Genomic DNA, 27,899 nt, shown 5'->3' on the forward strand with positions numbered 1-27,899 from the left:
TACAAGGGCTATTAATAGTTTCAGTTGTGGGCAAACATCTTCCTGCAAGCATTTGCTGAGCGTAAGAAATGGCTGTGTGTATAGAAACAAATTGTTGTGGTTCAGGTCAGCAGCCGTGCACACTTGATTGGGCACACTACCTGGAAGTACATTGACGGTGTTATTGATAATCTTTGGTGTATACTCAATATGGTGGGTTTTCCACAGTTTACTTTCCACTGAAGGGCTGTTTTTGTAACTGCTTATGTAAAAACTACAGTCTAGTATTTAAAAAAATTACAGGAGCTCCTCTCTAAACACACATAAAATATGTGAATTTACATTAAAAGCAAAGAGATTAAAATGGAGTATAATTTAAGCCATATATGGCCAAACCTTAAACTTCCCAAACAGGGGAAGGCAGATTCTTTAGTTTCCAGTATTTAAAAATATAGATTACCTTAGAAAGAGGATTTATGGTTTTTAGAGTTTATGATCACTTTCCCTATTTTTTCAGGTAGAAAAGCTTCAACAGAGGCTGGAGAATGTTTCGATGCAGATCATTGTAAGGCAGTATTTTGAAAGCTGCTATCAGTGATGGTTTGCAGTCGGTAATGTGGGAGAGTGTCTGTGTCTGCAGGGAGCTGGAATCTCAGGGGATGTTCTCTGGAACCAGGGCCCGCAGGAATTCTGATAGGGTGAGGGGGAGCTTTGCAAGCTGATGCCTGGGCTTTTTATTTGTATAATATTTCATCATTTGTATTTTTGTATTTACTACTGATCTCTTAAAAGATGTAATCTTCTTGAAACCTGCTCACTTTTTTTTTTTTAAGACAAATATTGGTTTTAATGGCTTACAGAAAGCATCGGTCTTGCAGGAGGTTTGCAACTTGCTGGATGTTATACTGTACAGATGCTGTATGTGTCAATCCATTAGCATAAGCATATATGTTTTCCTTGGAGAATGCGATTTCAGTGGTATCCTTTCCTTCTGCAGGTTTATGCACACTTACTCCGCTTTTTCTAAAATAGCGTCTTGGATAAGAGGTGCTAAGCTCAGTCATGGGACAGATACTCCAGCTGAAAGACAGGCTATTGAAACAGATCCACGGTTTGGATGTATACAGGAATTACAAGCTGTGGGCGCAGATTGAAAACATGCTTGTAAAACCTTTTCAACATATAATAAAAATACCTTTCCTACTTCAAACCCAAGTAATATTACTGGGTGGGGATTTGATAGGGATTTTTATTGATGTTGAACATTATCTTGTGTCATTTGATGAAGATTTTTTCCTCCAAAGTATCTTTTGTTGCTAATGCATAGAGTCAAAATAGTAAGACTGATATTTATGGATGAGGATAATAGTTAATTTAGTTGGGAGGCAGTCTGGCTTTTGCTTCCACCTTGTAACTCAAACATATGATGTAGCATAAACCTAAGTTTAGAAACTTGGTTTAGCAGGGAGTGTTTCAGTCTTTCCTTAGCAACCAGCCTACCGAAAACACACCAGAGCTACTCTTCCTGGGCTGCACTGAGGAATGGCAGCAAACTCTGTGGTTTTAAGGTGGAGTTTATAAATAGAAATAGGATAATGACGCCTGCAATTGCAGGGGATTGGAATTCAGTGGTCAGACTGATTTCTAGTTCTGTATTTAATTGGTTGCGTATTTTCAGCATGATCCTGCGTGAAGATAAGGGCTGCCCTAAAAATCTAGAGTGTCAGTTTTGCTTTAAGTAAACTTAGCTGATACAAGGGAATTTGTAAAATGGAATTAATATTATCTTTTGTTTTTTCTATTCTTTTTTATTTTTCAAGGCGTAGAAGGGATGAAGGAGGGTGACAAGAGCTGCTAAGCTGCTGTGGGCTACAGCCAGACTTTGCAAGAGCTGAGAGGATATTCAGAGAAGGATAACTCCATAGTACTACTTGGTTTTTTCTTTTCCTTAGACATCGCTTCTGGTTGCTGTGTTAGCTGCACCTTTGATCTCTAGTGCAGAAGTTCCTGTATTATGTGTTGCCAATGAAATATTAGATTTTGAGTATTTTTTTCTAACAAATAACACCAGTGCTGAAGTACAGTCCATTGGGTGGGGCAAAATTGTTTTAGAGAGCATAGAGAACAGCTTTTATGAATTTTAAAAATTTGAATGTGGACCTGATTATTAGAAATATGGAGCTTTGCATAAGAATCTGGTTAAATGCTTGAATGGGAGAAGCAGAGTTGCACATGTGAGCTGTTTGTCATCCGACACCTGACAGTACAAGGTTAACTAGGGGCTTTCTTCCCCACCTCTTGTTACCACTATGTTAACTGAGACACAAATTAACATTACCATGCTTTTTAGTCTCACGTCATTAGAATGTTCTGCTTTCAGTTACTTTCTCAGCAGAGTTTTATAGTTTCAGAGAGAGTTTATCACTGAGTATTTACGAGTTCAACAAAGCTGTCAATCAGTCTGTGTATACCCTTTGTATTTTCTGGACTCTCTGTGGTAAGTTCATAGTGTTTCAGCTACAAATGATACAGGGGGATTTTACAATGCATGTTACACCTTGGATGGTTTCTGATTATGTTTTAAAATGTTTTAATACCAAGAATAAACTCTGGCCTCATAGTACTGGATGTTGTGCAGTATGTTGAAGTTACACACTTCTGGTGTCAGATTCAATTAAAACATGAGTGTGCATGTATTTTCTTCTAGTGTAAGAACTAAATAATAAGCATATGAGACCTAAATAAGCATTTTCTACAGACTTGTTTGACTTCTTAGGATGCAGGTTAACCCATCTTGAATTTGCATGCTCTGATACTGTATTTTGGCTTGAATACCACAAAAAATAAAGTTCCCTGTTTTGCTATTTTGTTTTTTCAAACACAAATTCACAGTCTGCTCACCCTCAAACCAATAAAAAGTGAGTGATATCTGTCTTGTTGGAGTTCACATAGATTTGTTTCAAATGTATTGTGAATTATAGGTTAAATTAAAATTTAAAAAAAAGTTTAACCATGGGGTTCAGTAGATGGAGATGTTTCATGATAAAGTGTGCACATTGGGTCATACGAGATCATTTTACTCTTCAGTAATAAGCTGCTGTTAAGCCAGTTAAAGAGGGGAAAGGAGATTTGATCTGCCAGAGAAAGAGGACAGTCTGTCCTGTGGAAGGTGGTCAGTCCGTCCTGAGCACTTATCTTTCTTCAATGTATGTCCATTTTTGTCTACACAGAACTCTTGCAAGGTTCCCTTAGAGAGAATAGCTGTGTAATGTAGCAAATGTTAACAGGAATAAGATCTCCCAGGAGAAAGAACCTCAGTGAGTCAGAGCTCCTGGCTATGGGGATTAGTAAAGCGGGTAGTGGGTCAGTGGAGTAAAAGGAGAAGGAACCTTCCACGTATTAGTCTAGACAGCAGCACCAAGGAAGGCTGACAGTTTGGTGCAGAGCCCAGCATTTCTTTTCATAGCTGTACACAACTCAAAAGGACAGTCAGTTGTACTGTGAAACTGGTTGTATAAGCTATTTTGGAAGCTAATACGTAGCAATCCAGAGAGGAAGATTTTTCTTCTTTTGAGAGCGAGGGACTCTGGCATGCAGTGGAGTGGGAACAAATCTGGAATCTCAAGGGAAATGAAAAGGGATTTTTTTTATACAGGCTTAAAAATACAAAATATTTCGTATTTTTGAAACATGACAAATTGAAAGTAAGGTCCTATTGCCTTATAAAATTTGTAAACCCCGAAATCTCAAATTTAATGGTATTAAGACTTTATTAGGGAAGGGAGGAGAAGGAATGAAATTACTTTTGAGAATAAAAGGGTAAAGTTGATAACATGTCAAAAAGGAGTAGTGTGCAAGATTTTTCCAGTGGTAAAATTCATTGAGCCCTTACATCTCTGGTTCATGCTACACCTTTAAGCAGCTTCAACATTTTGAATCTGGGTCTCTGCTTTTAGTAATGATTGCAATGCATGTGGGAATTTGGAGACGTGCTATAATGTGGGTTGTCGTTCCACATTGTATATTGTAAACCCTGGTTGCGCTAGGTGTCTATAACCTGGTGTGATAGCGAGACGTTATAAATCCCATTCTTGATGTTCCAGTTCTTTGATGTTTAGTGTGTTACACTTTTGAGTTTTGTTGTTGTTGCTGTTGTGGGGTTTTTTGGTTTTGTTTTTTTTAAACTATTCTTGCCCTGGCCTTTCATTGGACGTCAGCATTTAAAATATAATGGTTATTGCTGTGAATGCCCACTGAAGGTGAGATTGGAAAAGGGCATCTTGCTGTGGTAACAGTTGATAATGATTTCTGGCCTTCTGAATGAGCAGTCGTGTAGATAAAACAGCACTATTCTAAATGTGAATAGTAAGTGATCAAAATGTTAAACTTAATTTCTTCTGCTGCTTCACTCTAAGAAGTGTTCAACATTTCTTCTGTGCCAGCAGCTGACAATTGAGAAGAATGGTGAACTCTTAGATGAAGAAGGACTTGTTAGGAGTCTTTCACTCCCTTGAAACTTGAAGATTGCTCTTTCACTGAGTCTTTATTTGTAAAGGATTTGGAATGGTGGATATGCACTTCAAGGGTGTAACTGAAGGGCTGGCTTTTGGCAGCAGGCATTGCTCACCTGTTGGGAATATGTATATATAGGGGACCCATTGGGTCTCAGTGGACCTACATGCTGAACATAATGATCATAGAGTCATTTCAATTGGAAGAGACCTTCAGGATCATTGAGTCCAACCATAATCTAACTCTGGCACTAAACCATGTCCCTAAGGACCTCGTCTAAACGCCTTTTGAACACCTCTAGGGATGGTGACTCAACCACCTTTCTGGGCAGCCTGTTCCAATGCCTGACAACCCTTTTTGCGAAGAATTTTTTCCTAATATCCAATCTGAACCTCCCCTGGCACAACTTGAGGCCATTTCTTCTTGTCCTATCACTTGTTACTTGGGAGAAGACACCAACCCCCTCCATGCTACAGCCTCCTTTCAGGTGGTTGTAGACAGCGATAAGGTCTCCCCTCAGCCTCCTGTTCTCTAGGCTGAACAGCCCCAGTTCCCTCAGCCACTCCTCATGGTTTTAGTCATTGCATTGCTAATTTATCTAGTGATTTTATTAGTGCTTTTAAATTTAAAATCTTTTATATGAAATATAAAGGATTTTTATTGTATTGAAGATTTTAAAAAAACCCTACCCATGAGACTGTGAGAAGCATAATGTCATTTCCTCAGTCTATGTATTTATCATTTTTTTTTCTTGTAGAGAAAGATTAAGGCATGATTAATATTTTTATTTAGCGAAATTTAGCTCTAAAGGCTCTGTTTCTGGGTTACAATAACTAGTTTTGAGTCTTAGGAACACTTCCTGTCAAATTTGACATATTGTGCCTCATTGATGAAATGATTTGCTGGAAATCTCCCACCCTGGGGAGCAGAGATCTTATTTTAGACACGGTCCAGAAACCTTCATTAAATTCTGGAGAAAAATACTGCCTGGGTGTGAAAAGCGTGTCTCTGTGTCTGGGTATCAGTCTTATGTCAGAGGTTTTGCCTATGAATCCTTCAGAAAGTGGAAACCATTAAGGGTTTTGGGTTTTTTTAAATTGTCCTGTTCCAGTCCAAACTCATCACTGAAAACTTAAAATCCTTTTCCAGCTGGAAAGTAGAAAAGAAGTGTGAACACAAAGATTCAGGAAAAATTACAAGACCTTCTTCAGTGGCAGTGAGAAAAGCACTTTGGTTATGGAGTTGACTTCATCTTTGTATTGAAGCCTGAGTTGTGACGTAGATAGTACTGGGGTACTAGTACTTGAAGATAATTCTGAAATTAGGCTGAGCTGAATCTGTGGTACAGGAATGGAGGTTTCTATTTAGAAAGTGATAATGGACTAGCAAGGGAAAGCTGTGTGGTTCTGTCTAGCAGGCATAGTACACTGTGTTTAGGGTAGATTCTGTATCCAGATACAACAGAAGCCCGTGCCAATGTATTTCCAGATGTTTGGAAGGAAATTGTGTAACTACTGGCGCTAACACAAGGGATTTTTACTTTAGGTGTAGCGATTAAGCCAGGATGCTTCTGGAAGTTAAATAGTCCTCAGTTTTTGTTTTCTAGGCTGAGCAGCTTTCTTTAAGTTGGGGTTGCAAAGGTTGAGTGTCAGGATAGAAGGAGGATGACTCGCTGACTAGCACACTACTGTTCTGTCCGTCTTCCAGAGCAGCTGCTCTGATGCCTGGCCCAGGGGATTTTGTTATGGCAAGCTGCTGCTAAGTGGGAGGTTCCTGGGTAACTTTGCACTGCAGCATGCTTGCTCCATCTCTGCAAAAATAGCAGCACTTAGGCAAATTCTGTCTAGTTTTTGTACTGGTGAGTCAAATTGCTGAAAAGTAATGAAGTTCTTGACGAGCCTCACTGCCAGAATGAGCGAGGCGTATTTAGTAGATGTTGAAGTGAAAGATGCACATGGAGAAAATGAAACTGATGTGCTTTGTAACGTCTTGGCATCCTTCAGTTCTGAATTGCGTGACTGGCTTCTGGGCTGCCCTTTCAGTCAGATCAGAGCTCAGGAACCTCTTCTAGGCAAATCCAGCATTATTTTGCATTGCCAAGGACATTGTTTGCCAATAGAAGTTAGGGGGGATGCCCAAGTGAGAATGGGCACAGCTGCCACAACTTTAAGCTGGTCAGATTTTTGCTAAGCTGCTAGTGAAAACTGGAGGATTGGTGATTTTCTAAATGCTGTTCCAGTGACACCTGTAATCAGAAGGAAAACAGAGGGACAGTTTTCCCAATTACAGCCTTATATATGTATTTTGTATGTAATATACATATATTTAAATCTAAGCAAAGTAGCATCTTTGTATTATTTAAATGAGAAACATAGGTATATTTATGGTCACTGGAACATTTAAAAAAGCATTAAATTTTTTGAATTTGATTTTATGTTTTAATTGTAGCACATCAGACAGGTTGGATGTGAGATCCCTCTGTGTGGTGAGGCCTTTGGTGAAGTTCAATAGCGTGCATAAGGGTAGCAGTGACTGTTCTTACAGTGCTACTACCATTTGCAGCATTTTATGAAGAGCTGTTTTATGCTAGTTTAGCCTGACTTTACAAAAAACAGTGTATGTGCTGTTAGTAATTTTCCTTCTCTCCCAGATACGATGTCTACAACTGTATGTTAGGAAATCTGTCCTTCAGGACATACCAGGTTGCTGAAGTATCTTGTGGATGTGAGCTACTCTTTACTCTGGCTTTGAAGTGGTCAGTAAATTAGGCCTTTCTTTAGGCCTTAGCAAAGGGAGAGGAACAGAAATAAAACTTCCTACACCGTGTAAAGACTCTCAGTTTTATTATTTGAGGTATATTAATTTTATTATAGTAGCTTTCCTGTGTTCAGTATTGAAACCCGGAGGTGTTGAAAAGCTGCTCGTTTCAGACTTTCCGCGAGTGCCGACTTGTTTCGTGTTTAATTGCCCTGTTGTTGAAAGAATTAATTTTCCCTTTGATGCTCCCAGGGACTGGAGCGGATTGCTTGGGAGGCAGCGGAGAACACGGCAGAGCTCACACTGCAAAACTCCTGCTGAAAAGCTGCTGTAGTTTGTTGTGGCAGCTCTTGGGCCTTGCTGAGCTGATAGGGGCCGTTCCCATGGGATGGCAATGCTTGTGCTGGTAGAATGTTTTAGAAACATTTGGTGGGATATCAAGTGTGTGTTTCTAATACTACCCTTGTCTCGTAGGTGCAAATCTGACTCAAAGGGCGTGCAATTCATTTTTTTTTAAAGGTTTACTTTGTTTTCCAGTGTGCTGTCCAAGCGCTTAAATGGCTTACATTCCAGTTTATAAATAAATACAATCGTTAACCTTGCTTGGCATTACTACTGTTTCTTCTGTTGAGGTATGTTTCCACTTTTTCCAGTATTTCCATTTTAGTTCCAGGTTTTATAGTGATCAGGAAGCCATGGCAACAAGTCTGAGTTCCTTCCCCATCTCCTTTATCTCTGTATCTTATGCCATGTGTGTGGTGTGTTTTGGGGCTTTGTTTTTTGTTTTGTTGTGGGGGTTTTTTGTTTGGTTTTGTGGGTTTTTTTGTTTGTTTGTTTGTTACTTTTTGTTTGTTTTGGTTTTCGTCATTATTGTTTACGGGCAATTACTATCAAAAACTGTAGTGCCTATTTGAGATAGGTTTAATTTTAGGTTTACTGATTTACACAGCTCCATTTAACTACTGTTTTGTGAAGTACCATGTGGGCTTTGATAGTTAGCATATTAAACCAAACTGATTTTCTCTATTCAGCCTGCTTCTGGATCTTCCAGATGTTTCTGTTGAAAGATGTCACATATGCAGCATATACTAATGGTTCTCAGTAAAACTGCTTCAAGAGTCCTTGCTTAATCCCCATGCTGAAAACATTCATATTCAGTATTAAGAATTATGTATTTTGCTGTACAGAGGCTAATCATTTTAATATATTTAAGACTGCAGACACAAAATCAATGCCAAAGTGTGCTAAACAGAATCAGATTACCAAAAAATAACGGAAATAGCAGTTGTTTGTTAATTTAGTAGCAAGTGCTTGTGGTTAATAGCAGAATTTTTGAGGAACCCGAATTTTAACAATTTAACCTTCTCTTTCAGGACTACTAAATCCTGCAGTTGTAGCAGTAAATATTTACTGTGTTTTCCCTTGTAATTCAGAAGAAATGGGAACTACAGTATTTCTGGGCTTGAAGCTGGGTGAATGTCCTCAGGCCAGTCTGCCTTACCGACTGGAAAACACCGGCATGAACAGCTGTTAAATCGAGCTTGAATATCACTGTGTGACGCTCTTTATTCTATTCAAGCTGGGATTCTTCTTAATTCTTTTACTAAATTTCTCTGGCCTTCTCACTGGAGTGAGTTTAGACAAATAAATCTGGCAGTTATAATTCAAAGGATAATTTAATTTCAGTGTGTTACTTGCCACACCACCTAGACTGAGGCTTAATAGTTAAATAATTGCTTATGCTGTGCATTCAGAAGGTGATGTAGAACACTAAAACTGGGAAATTCTAAAGCTAAAATGAAATTCTAAAACTAAAACTGAGAAATTCTGTTCTGAATTATGGCTGATTTTATAAGGCACCAGTCTGGACAGTGATACATGGGAAAGGTTTCATCTCACAGGGGCAAAAGGCTGGTGGGGCAGGAATTAGCAGGGCTCATTTGGAGAGCTTTAAACTAGATTCCAAGGGGGATGGGGTTGTAGCTGGGCTTGCACCAGTGGGGCAGCATTCCAGAATTGATAAAGACCGGGAGGCCTCCCATATAGGGGTATAGGGTTGAAATCAGTGTGCTCAGCTCACTCTCTGAAATGCCTGTACACCAATGCACGCAGCAGGAGGAATAGGCAGGAGGAGCTAGAAACCTGTGTTTGGTCAGGAGATTATGATCTGGTGGCAATTACAGAGACATAGTGAGACAGCTCACATGACTGGAATGTGGTCATGGATGGCTATGTCCTTCTCAGGAAAGACAGGCCAGCCAGGTGTGGTGGTGGTGCTGCTCTTCAGGTGAGAGAGCAATTACAATGTATTGAGTATTGTCCAGGCACGGATGAGGGGCGAGTTGAGAGTCTATGGGTGAGAATTAATGACAGGCTGGCAGGGGTGATACTGTTGTGGGTGTCTATTACGGCCCACCAGATCAGGGTGAGGAAGTTGACAAGGCCTTCTACAGCTGAGAGCGGCCTCACAATTACATGCCCTGGTTCTTGTGGGTGATTTTAACTACCCTGATGTTTGTTGGAAGGACTACTCAGCCAGCCAGCCACAGTCCAGGAGGTTCCTCCAGTGCATTGATGATAATTTCCTGATGCAAATGGTGGATGAGCCAACTAGGAGAGGAGTGCTGCTAGGTCTCATCCTCACTAACAAGGAGGGTCTGGTTGAAGTGGTAAAGGTTGAGGGCTGCCTTGGCTGCAGCAACCATGAGATGCTGGAATTCAGGATCTCTTGTGGCAGGAACAGAATACCAAGCAGGATCACAACCTTGGACTTCAATAGGGTCAACTTTGGCCTTTTCAAGCAATTACTAGGGGAAGTCCCGTGGGCAAGGGTGCTTGAAGGTAAAGGGGCCCAAGATAGTTGGTTAGTGTTCAGGGACTGCTTCCACCAGGCTCAAGATCAGAGCATCCTGACACGTAGGAACTCAAGGAAGGGAGCCAGGAGACCTGCGTGGTTAAACAGGGAACTGCTGGGTAAGCTCAAATGGAAGAGGAGAGTTTACAGATCATGGAAGGAGGGGCTGGCCACTTGGGAAGAATATAAGGCTGTTGTCAGAGGATGGAGGGAAGCAACTAGAAAAGCTAAGGCCTTCTTAGAATTAAACCTTAAAAGACGGCTCAAGGACAACAGAAAGAGGTTATTCAAATACAAGGCAGATAAAACTAACACCAGAGGCAATGTAGGCCCACTGATGAACAAGGTGGGTGCCCTGGTGACAGAAGATACAGAGAAGGCAGAGTTACTGAATGCCACCTTTGTCTCTGTCTACTCTGCCGCAGGCTGTCCTGAGGAGCCCCGTGCCCCTGAGGCCCCAGAGGCAGTCAGGACAATGGAGGAGTTTGCCTGGGTTGATGAGGACTGGGTTAGGGAGCAATTAAGCAATCTGGACATCCGTAAATCCATGGGTCCAGATGGGATGCTGAGGGAGCTGGCTGAAGTCATTGCTGGACCACTCTCCATCATCTTTGCCAAGTCTTGGGAAACGAGAGAGGTGCCTGAGGACTGGAGGAAAGCAAATGTCACTCCAGTCTTCAAAAAGGGCAAGAAGGAGGACCCAGGTAACTATAGACCAGTCAGCCTCACCTCCAGCCCTGGGAAACTGATGGAACAACTTATCCTTGGTGCCATCTCAAAGCATATCAAGGATAAGAGTGCCATTAAGGACAGTCAACATGGCTTCACCAAGGGGAAGTCATACTTGACCAACCTCATAGACTTTTATGAAGGCATAACCAGGTGGATAGATGATAGCAAAGCAGTGGATGTGGTATACCTTGATTTCAGTGAAGCATTTGACACAGTCTCCCACAGCATCATCGCTGCTAAATTGAGGAAGTGTGGACTGGACAATTGGGTAGTGAGGTGGACTGTGAACTGGCTGAAGGGAAGAAGCCAGAGAGTCGTGGTCAATGGGGCAGAGTCCATTTGGAGGCCTGTATCTAGTGGAGTGCTTCAAGGGTCAGTACTGGGGCCTATATTCAATATATTCATCAACGACCTGGATGAGGGAACAGAGTGTACTATCAGCGAATTTGCTGATGACACCAAGCTGGGAGGAGTGGCTGACACACCAGAAGGCTGTGCTGCCATCCAGAGACCTGGACAGGCTGGAGAGTTGGGCAGGGAAAAATTTAATGAAATATAACAAGGACAAGTGTAGAGTCTTGCATCTGGGCAGGAACAACCCCAGGTTCCAGTATAGGTTGGAGAATGACCTGTTAGAGAGCAGTGTAGGGGAAAGGGACCTGGGGGTCCTGGTGGACAACAGGATGACCATGAGCCAGCACTGTGCCCTTGTGGCCAAGAAGGCCAATGGTACCTGGGGTGAACTAGAAGGGGGGTGGTTAGTAGATCAAGAGAGGTTCTCCTGCCCCTCTACTCTGCCCTGGTGAGACCACATCTGGAATATTGTGTCCAGTTCTGGGCCCCTCAGTTCCAGAAGGACAGGGAACTGCTGGAGAGAGTCCAGCGCAGGGCAACAAAGATGATGGAGTGGAGCATCTCCTGTGTGAGGAAAGGCTGAGGTAGCTGGGTCTTTTTAGCTTGGAGAAGAGGAGACTGAGGGGTGGCCTCATTAATGTTTACAGATATATAAAGGGTGAGTGTCACAAGGATGGAGCCAGGCTCTTCTCAGTGACAACCAATGATAGGACAAGGGGTAATGGGTATAAACTGGAACACAGGACGTTCCACTTAAATATGAGAAGAAACTTCTTCTTAGTGAGGGTGCCAGAGCCTGGAACAGGCTGCCCAGGGGGGTTGTGGAGTCTCCTTCTCTGCGGACATTCAAACCCGCCTGGACACCTTCCTGTGTAACCTCATCTGGGTGTTCCTGCTTTAGCAGGGGGATTGGACTGGATGAGCTTTTGAGGTCCCTTCCAATCCCTGACATTCTGTGACTCTGTGATTTTCTTCTGTGGGATGCTCTCCCTCTGCCCTTATGATGCACAAAGAGACTAAGAAGGCTAATTGTAATACTCTTTTATATTTTTACATTTAAGCTAAAGAAATGCACTTTTGATAGGGAGGAGGATTTTGTATGCAATATTAGCTTTCCAAAGTAAGCAGAAGGGATAGATGTTCAATGTAAGAGCTATTTGTGAGAACTGGAATACTGTTCAAGAATACTTATGGTTACATTGTAACCATATCAAGAAACTTGGTTATATTGTGTGACCTTATAATTAGACAAAAAGTTACTGGTATAGTTTCTTTAACATTTTTATCTGGTTCAACATGTAATTACACAGTGCAAATGGAAGGAACTACACATAAGCTAAGTAATGCTGACTCAGACAAGTATCTGTTAAACATAACTATTATAATCCACTATTTTAAATGTACTCTAAAATAGAATTCTTACCTTTGATCCTTGAGGGGAATAGAAGGGAAAAAAGCCAATATACAGTCATGTGGGGGTTTTCTCGGGTTTGATATTTTATTTTAAATCTAAACAATTTTTATTGTTTTCTTTCTTACTTTACTGTAATACATAATTCATAATGAAGTGATTGACGTGTAGCAAGAAAAAGTTTTCACTTCATGGAATACTGTGGTCAATAGTGGTAGTTTATACTTTCAGTGTAGGTGCCCTTTTTGTGGTTTCAGTGCATATAAATAATACTTACGATTGTATAAATCATAATCACTGAACAGAAGTTAACTATAAGAAGGGTTGGCTGATAAATAGCTTTAAGGATGGAGAAAGCTGCAAAGACAATTTTAAAAAGTGTTTTACAGTGAGGGGATCAGTGCATAATAACTATTGTGCAATTTCTTTTTAAAAGTAGATAATTAATACCTACAACTTGTGCTGAGAGCAGTTCACCATTGCTCCCAGAAGGGTGTTGTAACTTCATTCTTTCTGATTTTTTCTTGTCAGTGCCTAGTTTTAGTGACATTTATGTAGGTTTGTGAAACCTCCCTTATTGGAACAAAGAATTGTATTTAAGGAATATTATTATTATTAAGGCATATTATTATTATTTGCACTTTGAAACTCATTTGATACCATTTGCTGATTACTGTTTGATTTTTCAAAATTTCCCACCAATTTGTAGTCCGCAGGGTTTGAGTTTAATGGTTATTATTTATTTTGTAGCGTTGTTTCCTTAGGACGATGCAGATGATGATCTGGGCAGAAAACTGAGTTAATTTGGCCAGTAGGAAAAGCGTATATAGAGACTTTGAAGAATAAAATAATTGTGGTTAAGAAATGTTTCTGCTGTTAGTATGGAAATAGGAGATTGTTAGTGGTTTTCTTCTGTCCCTGTTTTGTTCTATTGTTGCATTCCTTGGGGTTGTTTAGAGTTGAGCACAAGTAGTTGTGTGAGAAAGCTGAATAATGTATTTTTAACGTGCAGAAATGCATCTTTTGAGCATATATAACTTTTAATATTAGAACTTCCCTGGAACATGTAATATTATGAAGTTTTTGATGTTGAACATGGTTGTTAGGGTATTTCTTACAACAGTTCTTTTTAGTTATATTTTCCTTTAAATAATAGATAACTGTGCCAGGTGGTTGAAATGAGATGCTTCTTACCAAACCTGCCTGAGCAATTTAAGAACAGAAACCAAGTGGAAAATGCCTTTAGTGTTTGACTGTCTTTGCTGAAATCTTGACTTCTGTCTCTCTCTGTCATGCTTGTCTAATAGATTTTATACAGGATTTAGCAGGTTTTGCACATCACTTAGTCTGATTTCTGTTTCTGGCCATAAAATGTTTGTTCAGTTGCCTCGATGCTCTTATGTCAGTCCTGACTGATCCAGAGGACCAACTGCCATCCCTCAGGCTTTCCCCAGTTGGCGTTGTGTAAGATTGCGTTTGATAGCAAAAACTCTTAAAGCAAAAGATAATGACGCCATTGATATTGCAGCCTCTTATAGCAGGCTGAAAATGTATGGAATTAGTACTGACAAATGTTTATGCCATGTTTTCAGACTACCTGGTTACGATGCATGTAAAGATTAAATGAAGCTCAAATTCTGACTCAAGGGTGACTGGATTAAAAATTTCAGTCTTGAAGGTGAAAGATTGTATTCTCTCTGGTTTTGATGTCAGAATAGACATTGAATACAACTGAAATATGTTAAAGAGGAGTGAGTAGAAAAGTGAGTAGATAAGCAAGGATGGAAAAGGGATGAGAAACAGGAGTGGAAGATGTAATTCATTGTATTATTTGTTGCCTATTAACATGTGCAACTGTAAGCTAGGCTTAAATAATTAAGTGGTTGACCTAGTACTAAGTGAAATAATGATAGAAGCGTGATAGGTGTGGCACACTAAAGGACAAGTAATTATTAAACCTGTGGAAAAATTAAGAACCACGTCTTGTTAAGCAAGGTCTTTATTAAGACTGTACAGTAGATAAAATAAAAAAGAATAAATTAGTGTATATGACTTGATATTAGTGTATGTGGCTCCTTGCTTGTTTCCCAACCTACGCCAAGTGATTCTGCTTAATTTGGGACTGATTGCGAAGGTGCTTGATGGGTGCACGTGAATGACACTCCCTGTTTTACCGCAGTCAGATGTACTGAGCGTCAGTTGTGTGCATGGCGCAGGAAACGTGGCCGATGCCTTGCGAGTCTATACGCTAAATCTGGGAAGGTGGATCACTCTGTGGAGGAAGGTGGGCTGAGGTTACATTTAGGATGGGAGATCTTTCTCAGTCATGCCTGACTCTCCTGTTGGTGTCAACTGGACACTTGTACAGAAGACTGAAAATGAATTTTGAACGTGGTAACTCTGTTATGTCTTGCGTTACTTGCGGCAGGCAGATTTGAGTTTGGTATTGCCATGAATTTCCTTTTCATTCCTTGTCTGTGTGTTTAATTAGCTGTAGTTCTTGTTTCCTCCTGTAAGGAACAGCTCTTGAGTTCCAACCCTGTGAACATGACTGACCGCTCTCGTAAGCAAATTGGAATGAAATATTCACGGTGATCCAACATCATGCCTAAGTTATTATTGAAAAATGGCACATTTTCCGTCTGCAGATTCAGAAGGCAAATGTTTTAGGGGAAAGATCAATATATTGCTTATTAGCATTAGCATTAACATAGTGTGTGTTCTTTTTGTTCCTTTAACTTTTTGATGGCTGGAAGCAACTTGAGAACCCTTCAGGACAAAAACTGAGTGTAAGATCTGTGCAGCTATAAATTCATGTACACACAGTAACTGCTTGTTTAGCAAATGCAAAAAAAAATTGCTTTTAAGAAAGAAAAAAGCCCCATTTAACCATCTAAATACAGCCTTTTGACATTCTACCCACAGTAATCTCCTAGGACATTATTTCTAAATAAATAAAATAGAATAATATGGTTCCAAAACTGCTCTATCCATTATTAAAAATTCTATTATTTGGACTCAGTAAAATCCACTGAATGCTTTTGTTACAGTCAGGCAGATCATTGGTCGTTCGTGTGCCACTTGTAAGGGTTTTGATAGATATATGATATACTTGAAAAAAGTAGTTTGAAAAAGATGCCAAGAGCCTCTTTTTTGACAGTGGAAGTTAGCAGTGTTTTTAATTCTTGAAAAATGTGTAAAAACATACAGCTTTCCTTAGTTATGGACCTTGGAATATTGAGAAAGAAACAAACTGGAGAAATAACTGATCATATTGATTATGCTGTGGGAGCCGATCCTCCCGCATGGCTGAAACAGGGATGCTTAGGAGAAATTAAGGACTGGTCTGAAGGTAGCTTGAGTATATTCAAGAATATTAGTGCTCATGGTTAATGCAAGAATTTAATAAAAATCTAAACAAAGAAATCATTAATGGGCCTTGCTTTCAGATCCAGCTTGTTAAAAACACAGTTTAAAAGTCTGTACTGAACTGGCTGCTCACACTTGGGATATATACATAATAAAAATAACCAGTAGGCACTGCTGCTAAAACCAGTGGTACAATCTGTTATGCTATGAAGAGATTAAGACTTTGCAATTCAGTTAAGTAGAGACGTTGTTTCACAAAAGTCAGTATATGTAGGTCACAGTTTTTTATGGCGTTCAAAGGCTCTTTGTGTTTCGCCGTGTGATCTGCATCTCGTTGCAGAAGCTGTTTGTTCCTAAAGAAATGCTTAACTGCTTCAGGTTTTTATGTCTTGTCTGTGTGTGCAAGATGTAAAGCTACTAACTGTGCTCTCCTGTGTCTGAAAAACTGTCTATTCTTCCAGCATTTAACTGGTATTTTCCTGTTGCGATGGGTACTTTCCATCCCATCTACGTACCATCATCCTTCTGCCTTTTACTGAATTCTGCGGTTGTTTAAGAAAAGAAATCAGTAAAAATGTCTTATGAAGGGCTTTCAGCAGAGCTTAAATCCATATTCCTGAGCTTCTTCCTCACTGATTACATTTTTCTAGCCATGATTTATTGATATTGTGAAAGATCTGGCCTTAATGAAAGGATGTAGATGTACAGTCAGAACTCTGGCAGTCGTGTGTCATTTTAGAAACCCCTGAAACAGAAGAGGTAAATTAATTGACCCTAACTGTATTAGCTATGCTTATTATTTTGTTTTTTGTTTATGGTGTTGAAGCAATACTTGATTCCACATGCCACTATTAAAGATATGCTTGGACTTGTATCTGTGTAGTTCAGTTATGAGTTCATATCTTTCTCTGCTTGAACTAAAATATTCTTGTCAAGAGTGTTAGCTGCATAATATGTTGTTAGGGAGATGCCTAAGCGTTCCTGTATTACAAATGAGTGGACACGATTAAATAAAAAGTGGGTTTTATTTGTATTAAATTTATGTTTGGTGTGTGTTTGTTTTTTAGGTCCATTTTCCAGACACAGAGAGGGCAGAATGGCTCAACAAGGTAAGGGCAGTCGTTAGCATCACTTCCGAATGGGAAGAGGGAGGAGGGGAATCTGAGGTTTAAAAAAGTGACACAGAAATCTGAGGAAGGAGTAGTTTTATTTGTCTGTGCTCTTTATACACTTGAAGCTTCTGGTAATCGATCCAGCTAGCCATGAGAAAGATTAAATCTGTTTTGTGGTCTTGAAATTGTCAGTTTTGGAGAATGACTGTAAGTGGCATTAAAATAATTGTGTGGAAGTCATGGCAGCTGTAAACACAGTCTTGTCAGTTCTACTTGTCTGGGATACTTTCCAGTTACTGTGGGTTCCTGACCTACAATCTAAAAATAAATCAGTGTTGCAGTTTTGATTTGTATGTGTGATAATCTAAGATATAGATTTCTGTATCTTGTTTGTGTGGGTTTTTTTTTAATATCTCTTATTCCAAGAGCATAGAAGAACATGAATTAACTAGAAAACAGTGAGGGAAAAAATAATACAGCATTTTCAGTTATGACAGTAAAATATTATATTTTTTACATTTATAAACCTTATGCAAGTATTTAAGAAATGCACTTGACCTGTTTTTTCTTATTCCTTTCTTTACATGCAAATAAACTTAACCCTCTTCATCCTTCTCCCCAGCATTCAGCATCGGTGCTGGATACACATGCATTCATGGGATAAAAGGAGAAAATTCTTAATATTGTTTTTCTCCTCCTCCAGTGCTTCAGATTTGTGCAAATGTATAAACCACTCAAATACAGAATTCCAGAAAGTTTTCCTGTATGTAAAAAGGAACCAGTTCTTACGTCTGTAGTGAACTGTATGGAAAACCTGTATGTTTAAAACTTTGTACAAAATGTCTTACATTTGCCTTAGAGCATATTTTTTAGTTATGTGTGAAGTTGTGTTCCATGCAGATTTTTTTTCTTCCTTAGACTGTAAAACAAATGTGGCCTTTTATTTGCCAATTTATTGAGAAACTCTTCCGGGAGACCATAGAACCAGCAGTCAGAGGAGCAAACAACCACCTCAGCACCTTCAGTTTTACAAAGATTGATATCGGTCATCAGGTCAGTGTCTGGTGAAGTTACTTCTGAGAGGTTCTGTCTTCCATAGTGTTTTCATGTAGCCTGTTTAAATCTACTCAAAAATGTCTCAGTTACATTTGGCGGTGAGCCTGATTCTGGTTTCTGCTCTAACATTAAAATAAAAATTTGTTTGGCTTTTTTAGCAGAGACTTAAATATGCCTGAGTGTTGGGAGAAGACTCAAAATACAGTGAATAGCTCATAGCAACAGGATTTTAACACTGCTCGTGTAATGCTTTACATTAATGAGCAGGGATGATTATCCCTTTCTTGCCAGATGATCCGAGTGCAATTACCTTTCTTGTAACAGATGAACTTTTAATCATGTTATGTATGGAGTTTAATGAGGGTGTGGCTGGCTCAGCTTTTGAAAGGACTGCACGTAATGTATTGTCAAGGACCAGATAGGTGTTTTAATTCTGTTTGGTCCATGAGACAAGGGGTCATAATAAGTAGCTCTTACAGCAGAAGAGCCTGTTTGACCAGTGCAAGCCAAGATTAAGTTACTTCTGCTTGCAGTAAATTTGGTGCTAATTCCTCTTACCTGCATCAAACAGAACTTTACTTTCTCTTGCTTATGATAACTGGGATTTAAGTAAGGATTTTTATATATATATATATATATGTATATAATTTTTCCCCTCCTCCTCTGAATGTTAGGAAAACTGAAGTTAAATTTCAGTTATGAAAGAATTATTCTTCTGTCTTTGACTCTTATTTCATGTATGTTACAGTTCATTGTACTTTACTGCACCTTTTGTGTGTTTTTTTTTTTCTTTACAAGTTGTAAATATTTTACACAGGGGCTCTGTCTTGTCCTAGATACACCTAACTTACAGACTGTAGAATAGCATTATTTTAAAGCCATACTAATTTTAAGTAGGGTTTAAATGATCTTCCACACCCCTGCATGCCTCTGCAGCTGGACTGAGTTATGTTGGACAGGAGAAGCAGCTTTTCTGGCTTTATATTGCAGCCTTGGTTGAGCTGCGTCCTGTGAGCTGCACAGCCCCAAACTTTGGTTTTCCAAAGCCAGGGTAATTGCCACAAGGGTTGTGGTTGAAAGGATCCTAGCAAGGTAACTTTGACGCTTAAAATAATATTTTGAGCTATTGATATTGATAGCTTTGCTTCATACTTTTTAATAATGTTTAGAGTAAATTCTTAACTTCAGGCATGAATGTGCGTACATTCACCTTTATTTCAAAGTTAAGAATTTAATACGGTATGGTTCAGTAGAAGGATCCACCTTTTACTTGCTTCGTTGTTTCAGCCTCTGCGGATAAATGGTGTAAAAGTGTACACTGAAAATGTGGACAAAAGGCAAATCATTTTGGATCTTCAAATCAGGTAAACTCTATTATCATATTACGACGGTGCCCGTGCTTTGTGGTACGTGCTTTGTTTGATTCAGCAGTTACACTGGCCTGAAAGGAGAAGAATTGCTTCATTACGCAAATGTAGTTAATGCTAATTCTGTACGAATGGCGGAAGGAACTGCATGCTGTAAATAGCATTTATCTGAGGGAAATAGTATATCAACTCAGTGCGAGTGGATCGTTAAAGTAGTGTTTATTAATAAAAAAATGCTTTTCAAAGCTCAAGCACCATCTTTGAGTTACTTTCCTAAGGTATTAAAGTTTCCCATGAAGTCTAGCCTAAAATTTAGGATATAAGATGTTTGGGTTTTTTACTTTTCTCAGTTACTTAGTTTTTTGTTTTATAAACACAGTATTAGAAAAAGAACATGCTGCTACCAAAGTACTTGCATTCATAACCCTAACTCAAGTAAATCTATTTATTATATAAAGCACAGAGTGACTGTGCTTTGCTGCTTCAGGTTTCTTTGCCCTTTCATCGTGACCCTTTTCATATAGGTTTATAAATAGCTCTGCCCAATGTTTGCCAAAGTCTTTCTCAACACAATCTGCAGCTACAGAGTTTTTTAAAAGTTCAGCTAGTGAACCCAGCAATGTTTTTGTATTTGATCATCACAGATTTGTGTTACAGGGGCTACTTTTGCTGGTTTGTAGCTTGTGGATAGGCTGGATTCGTCAGTCAGTCAGCAGCCAGAAGGGTAATCAGGCCTCTCAGCTTTTCTTCCTCAGAGTCACTTCCAAAGTTTGAATTTGGTCATTCTTAATTTCTGAGTTATTTCTCTCGATGTCAGCTGTGCTGCTTTGTCAAAGCTGGGCCCCGGAGCAATAAGAGAAGCTGCTGCATCCTTTTCTGGGTTCCTCAGTGGGGCTACATCTGTGAGCAGGGCTCCATCTTTATTGAATTGAATCACTTTATTTCTGTAGGAGAAATACAGCTATCCAAATCAGGGACTGGTGTTGCTGCACAAAATACAACAGGAATATCTCTTGAGAGCTTGTTTCACTGGATGGATGCCTTTAAACCCTAATGGAGACGTTTCCTTCAGTTTTCGCTTTTATGCCACTTTTGATAGCAGCAGTGAAAACAGCTTCACCTCTGCAGAATTAAACCCTTGGGAAAACAGACTTGTCTGACCACTGTGGACACAGTGCAAAGAAATTGTTTTCGAAAAGCTATTTTTGGGGCATTTGAAGGGTGAAGTCTCCCAAGACCACTTCTTTCCTTTAAAGCACAATTACTCCCACAGGAGGAGAGGGTAAATGTAATGTGAGTTTTGTTTTGTTTTCTTCTACTTATCTTCATGAAGTAGGTTGAGACAGATAGAAGTAAAAAGGACAATAAATCCTATTACCTAGACCTCAAGGAAATCTTTACCCATATGTCTTGTTGCGTTACATTGCAACCTACTTAGAGAAGTGGTAACAGCTGGAGTAGAATTCGGTCGAAAAGGCTGAAATAAATTCCTTGCAGTGATTTAAATAACAATAATAGTGCTGAGTCTGCTGGGTGCCTGATTTTCCCAACACCTTGTCCTGCTGCTGGTAACATAGGGTAACAGGAAGAAAATGGAAACAGGAGAGCTGTGGAGCTTCCACCGATTATGGTTTAGACAAAACCACCATCAAAGGAAGTCCTGGTTTATATTTAAGACTTGTCCTTGATAATTTCTCGTTGGAAAAGGGCCCTTTTCAAAGGCTTTTACTTATGCAAGTTTAAGACAGGTGGCACCCCAGTATCAGTTGCTACTGTTTGTTTGTTTGGGGTTTTTTTTGAATTTTTTTTTCAAATGTTCTCTAAGGGTCCATCACTGGGATCGTTTCAGTAGTAACAGGACCGAAGAATAAGAGTCTCTGTAATAAATGTTCTTGGCATGCTTAGATACAGAGTTACGTACAGATACTGACTGTAAACAATTTTTTAGGGAATCAACTTAAGTTCAGTTTTGCAAGATTATAAAGAACAGCCTTACTGCTGGAGAAGAGTCTGTCATTTGGAGTATTTATCCCTGTAGACTTTAATCTCCAGTTAAATTAGCTTATTCTCATTTTAATTTATTTTTAAGTTTAAAGTTAGGATCTTTCTATAAACCATTCCCCAAATACAGTTGAGAAGGGAACCACTCTCTCTAAGCATTTGTGAGAATGTATGAAGCCAAGTACTGAGGGTGAGTATAGCAGGGGAAAGGAAAGGTTTTATTTATATTTTTAATTATTTGAGGTACATTGATTCTTTTAGTAATCTCCTTTTATCCTGCTGTTTCGCCATTGTGGCTTCCTCTGTCCCTTTTTACTGTCTGTTGTTTGTGACATGGTCTATGCATTTGCTTTGGACCATACAGTGTATTTGTCATTTCAATGCATCTCCAAAACACTTCTTCAGTATTTTTTCATATTACTTGAGTTTTTGGGGGTTTTTTTGCTTTTAAGCTTAGTTATAAAGGGAATGTGTTTTGGTTTAGTTGTTACTATTTCTGCAAGGATATCGAGTGTATTACAATCATTGCTTCGGGGTGTTTTTGAGAACCTTTTGAAACGGGTCCTGTGCATCGCTCAGGATCCAATTAAGAACTTTACTCTTGTAAGCAGCTTGGCCAGCTAATCCACAAAGCAGTCACTGGAAAATGTATTTAAAGATTGAATGTCAGCACCACGTTTGCAAAGGGAACGTTTTATCTTTTGCTACTGTGAGCTTGATGTTAAAAATGGTCAAAACTCATGTTATAATTTAAAAGTCCGGTTTCTCGTGACACAGATGTGCGAGAGAAAAATTTTAACTAGAGAAAATGAAGGTAAAGTCTTAAATAAATTGTTAATAAATGCAAATCTTATATTTGCTAAACTGCATGAATGTAGTAAACACTTGGGGAAAATGAAAGGTTATGGATCAACAGAAAACAAGATAAACTCTATGATTAAATTTGAACTGTAGGCCGAAAAAGATTGAGAGATTGAAGAAATACTCACTAATAGCGTACAAATAAGTTTTTTCACCTGATATAAAAAATAGATGCACTGAAAGAAGGCTTTAGGCTGCAGATTTAAACACACGGAAATATTTTTTTCATGTGGTGTACTTGAATGGAGAAACTCATTACCATTGTAATGCCAGAAGACAGATGTGAAAATGGGGTCAAAAGACCTTCTAAAAAATAATGACGATAGTCCAAAGTACAGGTCATTGTAATCTGGGAAATATGTTTGTCCTATTCTTTGTTTTTCTTCTGGGTTTTTGCTATGGGCCATAATGACCACATACGGTATAATTAATGTGCAACTCATCTGATTCAGTACAGCTGCTGTTATACTCTTACAGGACTGTCCTCATTAAACTTTGTCTCAGTGATCTGAACATTACAGGGGTCATAAATATTCCAGGATATTATGATCAGAATGAATAGAATTTGCTTCCTAAAGGAGTCTTCAAGTTGTATGTTGCAGTGGAATTCTGTACGGCATCAACTGTTAATGGACCCAGCCAAATATCTTAGGGGATCAAACCACGTTTAACTTACGATTATGTTAAAAGTTGTTGACTTATTACCTTCAAATGCAGTTTCTTACTATTTTTACATCAACTTGTCAGCATGTTATCATGGATTTTTCAAACGAGCATATTACTTCCCAGTCTTCATAACACAAGTAGTTCTGATGCTACGAAGTGCCAGGATTGGGGTTTCAGTTGCAGGTTTTAATTGACCTTGGTACTCTGTCATGTTGTTACGCAATTATTGGTGTGTGTATTTATATATCTACCATCTCTCTATATAGTTAGATAGGTAAAAATAGAAATTACATAGATTTAAATTGTGTATTTAAAAGTATATCCCTATTTTTAAACTGTATAGTCACACCACATTCTTTCCAGGGAAAGCAATGGTCACCTTCCTTTCACACAGACCCTTGTCGTGTTGTCTTCCAGTTCACCAAACTGGTCATTCTACCAAAATGATTCTGCACAGTGTTATATTTTGAATAGTTATCATCATTAAATTCCAGTGTTGGATGTTTACAAGAATGTCTTGTACTATTGTTTATTTCTGCTTAACGGACCGATATGATTTACATTTGCTTGAAATCCCCATCACACACAGGAGGCTATAGATGATTTCAATAATGGATATCCTGAATGCAGCAACTCACCTTTGGGTTTTGGTGGGTTTTTTTGGTAGTATCTGGTTGCCATCGGTTGTCAGGGCTGGCACGGGTCCTGCTGTTCTGCTCTTACTGTGACAGCAATTTATTTGATCTTGGCTTGATTCTCAAATGGCCCCATGAGGAGGACAGCTCCATTTTCTTCGTAATTTCCTAGATGTTTCTGTGCTAAGATTTCTTCAGACTCCTAGATGTGGCTGAACAGGTTTTTGCTGTACACGCTAGGTCTGAGGAACCCAACGTGAGAAGCCTGGGCTCTAGTGCAGAATCTGGAACAGGATGCCTTGTAGAGGAAACAAATTCTCCATTTCCAACCCCCTCCCAGCAGCATCTGACTTTAAGCTGCCTTATCTTCTCCTCACTTAGTTCCTTCTTCCATTTTCTTTAACTGGGCAGTGTGTTCAGAAAGCTCTTCAGATTTGTCCTTTTGTTATAACCCGTATCTTCTTAGGCAGTCTTGTTGCCCAGCCACTCTCTCCCTAGCTGTAGCTTGGTATTCAGTTTGTTGGCTTTATGGTTTTAGTTCTCATTCTGTAGAATCATTGACCAATTCCCTTGCTAAATTCCTTGTTGAGTCTCAGAATTAGTTTGTTTTCAGATGCAATGTGGCTCCCGGCAGCAGCAGTTCTGAGAAGAGATCTGCCCAGCTCTATGCTTGACCTGCATGGAGCTTCAGAAAAAGCAGCTGCTAAAATCTGAGTCTGAACTGCGTGCAAATAATCTTAGTCTTGTAGTGGGCAAAATAGGCTTTTTTTACAATATTATGTGAATCGTAGGAGGTTCCATCTGAATATGAGGAGAAACTTCTTTACTTGGAGGTGCCAGAGCCCTGGACCAGGCTGCCCAGAGAGGTTGTGGAGTCTCCTTCTCTGGAGACATTCAAACCCACCTGGACACCTTCCTGTGTGATCTGCTCTGGTGAACCTGCTTTAGCAGGTGGGTTGGACTGGATGATCTCCAGAGGTCCCTTCAACCCCAACCAGCGTGTGATTCTGTGATCTGTCTCTGAGATACAGGGCAGCATCTGCAAAATTTCAAACCCTTGACCTTGCATTCCCAAAAATGGGATGCAAGAATTGTTCAGGGAAAAACTTGCGTAATTTTAATATATTACTTTCTGATTTGCTTCCTGCCTCCTCTCTCTCTTCAGAAGGGGCTCAGCTGTTTTTGGCTTAAACCTTGCATAGGGGATCATCCAGCTCAGCATGTTCACTTTACTGAATTTCTAAATATGACTGGTTTTCCAAGTCTCTGACTATTTCAGAGAACTCTTTTTAGCAAAATAACCATCTGTGTCTAGTGCTTCTCCTGAGTAGATTAGATGAGAGTGGATTTGGGTAGATGCACTATTAATGAGATCTATGTAGAGCTTTCCTGAAATGGAGTAAGAATTCTGTGTCCGTTATTTCCCAAAAGTGAGGCAACCCGCATGCCTTCTCTTAGATATGCTTCTGAAGATTATAACGTACCTCTGTCTTAATCTGAGTGATTTTGCTTACAATGGTGCTGTTCTGAAGGGGGTATATTTTTTTAAACAATCTTAACTTTGTTGTAATGTTTTAATAGGCATTTTTGGTGTATAGACTGAGATAAAATTATATTGTCATGACAGTGCAAAACAGAACTAACAGTGTTTTGTGGTTTAGTCCATGAAAATGAAATATATACTTTCTTTTTAGTTTTGTTGGGAACTGTGAAATTGATTTGGAGATCAAGAGATATTTCTGCAGAGCTGGTGTGAAAAGTATACAGGTGAAATACATTTTTTTTTCTGATTTTGATATAAATTAATCGCTAAACCTTTATTTTCTGATGAAATAGTTTATAAGAAAGACTCAGTAATTGTGTAGTTTTGTTGCTTTCTGATTTTTTTAGTATTGATATTCAATAATTTCAGTAACGTGACTTAGCTGAAAGGGTAAATTCCTTTCAGATATAGAACTGTTTTAAATATATAACATTTTCTACTGGAAAAGGTGGAGATAATTTCACAACAAGCCCATGTTCATGTGATGTGTACATTCATAAAGAGAACATGGAACTTCAAATTTTATTTTATGTAATATTTTACGTAATATTTCCTCTCTGACGAGGAAAAATAATCTGGTTTTGTGTGTGTGAGTCTTGACAATACCTGTAAGCATTTAGATTTATTCTAGTATCTGCGGATGCCATTATACTGGTTTGTGCCACATTTGTTTACATTGAAGTGTATAAATATTCTACTTCATATTTTTAGCAAAACTACCACTAACATGACACAGCATCATGTAGATGAATGTAATGAATTTGGAAGCCCAACTATTTAGTGCTGTGTTAATTTTGGGGGGCTTGGATGATATGTAAAGCTATAAGTATAAAAAAACTTCTGTAATCAAAAGGGTAATGAATTAGAAGTGTGAGAACTGCCAGTGAATAAATTTTATTTAAAACTTGAACTGAAGTCAATACTATTGCCTTTTTTCCCTCCCTTCCACAGATCCACGGCACTATGAGGGTTATCCTGGAACCACTAATTGGAGACATGCCCCTAATCGGTGCACTATCACTTTTTTTCCTTAGGAAACCTGTAAGTACATTTGTTTGTTTCTCCTCTTTTTAGAGTGCTGATCATAGTAGTCAGAAAACTGGTGCAAGAATTAAGCAGCAAGAGAATTTGAGAAATTGCTTCCATTTGGTTGAACTTTCCCATAAAAACAGTGGACATGAATACTAGAAGAAACCAAGATGAATAATACTTACCATGGAATTATGAAGTGTCTTTTGTCAAAGCTGTCAAATTTTTCTTACAAGTCTCCTGTAGAAGGGAAGATCAATAGACACCATCTTGGTTATTTGTAAAAAAGCTTTTGTTGCTGATTCTCATGACAGTCAGCAGGTGAGCATGGTCTGAGTTAAAATGCCACAAGCTCTGTGCAAGGTTGTTTTAAAACCGTGCTGATGTTACCATGAATTAAAATCAATGTGTTGAGATTACCCACCATGATGACTTGAAGTTTTTACACTAGATAGTAGGGGGGTAATTTCCATTACAATTACCAGTGACCCAATTATGAGAATGGATGAAGCACAGAGGGAGTTGGAATTGGGATTCAAAACGATCATGGCAGAAGTTGGAGGGGAGAGCGTGTCATGTAATCCAGCTGGAATAGGTGCTAGGCCAAAGTGCACATTTGGGCAGGAATAACAGCAAAACAAGAGCATCCGATGTAGGGAGGTGAGAATAAGCTTGACCCGCAAGGACAGACCAAAAGAACAGGAATTGTTTCGTTTAGAGAAGACCAAGGAGAACGTGTTCTTACAGAAAAGAAACACGCAATCTATTGATTACATCTATGGAGGCTATGAGTCTGAGTATTGGTTGAGTCCATGGAGTCTGGCACCCAAATGATGAGAATTTTTGCAGGATTCAGGAACATTTTAATCATTCCAGACATATTTTGAATCAAGAGAATTATTCTTAGCTTATTGAAGGGGAAGAAAACATCTCCATCTGAGTAGAAGAAAATGAGTTAAGGAAAGTTTTCTGAGGCCACAAACTTTTCTGAACTCAGGCCTGTCACAAATTGCTTGATAGTTTTCATGAGAAGCTGCATTTTAGAAGGCTGTCTTGCCTTTTCATGCAGAACTTAAATATGGTGTTTTAAAAATACATTAAGTGCAAAGTTGGAAACTAATACAGTTTTTGAAAGCTGGGAACGTGGGTGGTGTAGTCATACAACTTCAGTTCAACACTTTCTTTTGCATTAAAATGATAGATGTATGTCATTGGAGTTTGTGCTGTGATAAGGCACTAAAGATAGCGGATTGTTGCACCTTGCAGTGATCTTTCCACTTCAAAAGCTGTAGGCTAAATCCTACAGGTAAGATGGGTGGACAGGCACCAGTATATGTGTTGGTAACTTGGTGCAGCAGTGGTAGAAGAACAAAGGATAGACAGCAAATGTAATTTTCAGTGTGTGAAAATGAGTAACAAACACCCTATGATCTTAATTGGATTAAATCTTATAAGATATGACAATAATGGTAGTCTAGGTTTTACTGCTTTACTTCATCTACAGATGAATTGAGAAATGTTCACAGATTTTGTGAAGTCCATACAGTCATCTTATTTTAGAAAAATAGAAAGGAGAGCAAAATACACATTGCACACTTGCTGGTGAATTCTTTAATATTGTGTCGTGTGTGTAAGGCAGTATCAGCAATTTGAAGTTTGAT

At 39.0% G+C, this 27,899-nt stretch overlaps 1 protein-coding gene across 3 annotated transcripts in view; it reads left to right on the plus strand.

Annotated features, from left to right (window-relative positions):
* ESYT2 (extended synaptotagmin 2) overlaps positions 1 to 27,899 on the plus strand; it is an 84,690-nt gene that overhangs the window by 15,794 nt on the left and 40,997 nt on the right. For all 3 annotated transcript variants that reach the window (XM_082046003.1, XM_082046001.1, XM_082046002.1), the window contains exons 2-6: positions 17,036 to 17,077; positions 17,999 to 18,133; positions 19,424 to 19,500; positions 25,361 to 25,433; positions 26,161 to 26,250. In XM_082046003.1, the coding sequence (XP_081902129.1) occupies positions 17,036 to 17,077; positions 17,999 to 18,133; positions 19,424 to 19,500; positions 25,361 to 25,433; positions 26,161 to 26,250 (417 nt within the window). The remainder of the gene's footprint in view (positions 1 to 17,035; positions 17,078 to 17,998; positions 18,134 to 19,423; positions 19,501 to 25,360; positions 25,434 to 26,160; positions 26,251 to 27,899) is intronic.

The sequence above is a fragment of the Streptopelia decaocto genome (genome assembly GCF_964273445.1).
Source record: "Streptopelia decaocto genome assembly, chromosome: 2".
Classification (NCBI taxonomy): domain Eukaryota; kingdom Metazoa; phylum Chordata; class Aves; order Columbiformes; family Columbidae; genus Streptopelia; species Streptopelia decaocto.